The sequence below is a fragment of the Austrofundulus limnaeus genome, unplaced genomic scaffold (assembly GCF_001266775.1).
Source record: "Austrofundulus limnaeus strain Quisiro unplaced genomic scaffold, Austrofundulus_limnaeus-1.0 Scaffold443, whole genome shotgun sequence".
NCBI lineage: Eukaryota > Metazoa > Chordata > Actinopteri > Cyprinodontiformes > Rivulidae > Austrofundulus > Austrofundulus limnaeus.
The window spans coordinates 169,171-171,021 of NW_013952845.1; the positions used below are offsets into that span (position 1 = coordinate 169,171).

The 1,851-nt window shown below is 29.0% G+C and overlaps 1 protein-coding gene across 1 annotated transcript in view; it reads left to right on the forward strand.

The window, feature by feature from the left end:
• Positions 1-1,851, forward strand: part of LOC106529442 (alpha-1,6-mannosylglycoprotein 6-beta-N-acetylglucosaminyltransferase A) — a gene marked incomplete in the record, with an annotated part of 25,845 nt that overhangs the window by 6,368 nt on the left and 17,626 nt on the right. The window contains 2 exon segments of the mRNA XM_014024868.1: positions 399-455; positions 1,668-1,741. Coding sequence (XP_013880322.1) covers positions 399-455; positions 1,668-1,741 — 131 coding nt within the window.

Below are 1,851 nucleotides of genomic sequence, written 5' to 3' on the forward strand. Positions count from 1 at the left end.
GGAGTAGCAACAAAAAAACTGATTTTGAGGAAAAACCTCTTAAAATTTTGAGATGTTCCCTGTGAGTTATCAATGTTTTGTTTCTTTTTAGCTGGGAAATCTGAATATTAAAATATAATTTGAGGTTTCCTCTTTATAAGAACATCAAAAAATCCTCATTAAAATGACATAAAATTAGGATTCAGACCAAATATTTATGTATTATTGTAACCAACAAGACAAATTAAGCATATATATGGATTTAATTATGATAACAGGATGATCCAGGTGTCAAAATGTAGCTTTTAAAGCCAAGAATCTGAAGGTCATTTTGACCAAATTTGACTTAATCCTCATTTCGAGATGATGGGTCACATATCATCTGTTGRTTTGTGTGCTGAAAATGTATTTATTTTCAGGGACAGGAACGTTCCTAAAAGAACGCAGTTTGGAGGCAATATACAGAAAATCAAACCGTATGTATTTAATTTAATTAAACAGTTTCTGTACAGAGAAGGAAAACTAACTGATAAAGAATTAAAGCCCTGAATAACAACTACACAGCAAATAATGTTAACCTGTCGTACTTTTGATTTTACAAACAAGTAAACTTGTAAAAATACTTGTAAAACAGGAACTGAAACTTGTGAACTTTCTTGGCCAGCCATTTTTAAAAATATATAAACAGTTCATACGATTTATAGTCTACTTGTTTTTTTAACCACGTCTAAATAAAATACTATGGCTCTACATGCAATTATTTACACAAATGAATTACAACTTTGATTTTTTTTAAAACAGTTGAGAAAAAAGTAATATCATTCAAATTTTTTTTTTTTGCATATTTGGCTCTGCAAATTCCAAAACACAAAACTGTGAAAGTTATTTAATAAAAATGTGTACTGTGATCAAAATAAGCAGGTAATTCTTGTTAAATATTTATTTGTTAATATTTGCAAGTCCGTAAGTTCACTTAGCAAAAAGCAGTATACTTGAAATTAATTTTAATACATATACTTGAGTATATTTTAAGTATATCAAGTATACTAGGCACCATGTACTTGTAGTGTACTAGATCGTATACTGGTTTAATACTTGTTCGTTCTAAATTGGGACTTCATTTTTTTTTTTGTTTATAAAAAGTATACTTTAAGTATAGCTACTTGTTTAATGCCTTTAAACTCACCAAAAAGAAGTATACTTTAGGTACACGTCATTAAGTATACTAAAGTACATAAAAGTGTATTTCCCTAAGTGTACCTTTATTTACCATGTACACTGATATAAGTATACCATCAGTTTCCTAACAAGTATACTTCTAGGACTGAATTGGCCCACAATGAGTTTATATACTGAAAATAATCTTCTAAGTATACTTTTAGTTTAATCTTGAAATATACTACAGATAAACCAGTCTGTGTGAAAATGTACTTTCAAGTTTATCTTGGCCAAAGGTTTAAACAGTAATATGTAGTGTACTTAAACTTTTAGTATACTTTTAGTACAATCCAAGAATAGTGTAAGAAACTTGGTTAAGTATAAATCAGATAAGTATGTAAAAAGTAAACTGGAAGTATACATTTTTTGTTTGTTTTGGTTTAAAATTAGTATACTTAAAGAATAATTGCATATGCTACTTTTTGCTAAGGGTTGTTGGAATAAATAATTTGTGTTTTTATTTTTCTTAGAGGAAGAACTTGAAGATAAAAACTGCCCACTGCTGCCCACAGATGGATTTCCTGAGTGTAARGGGAAACTGAAGGTAACGAAACATTTTAATTGAAAAGGCTCCCGTGAAGATACAGTGGTTTGCAAAAGTTTTCATACCCCTTGAACTTTTCCATATTTTGTCACATTACAACCACAAACATA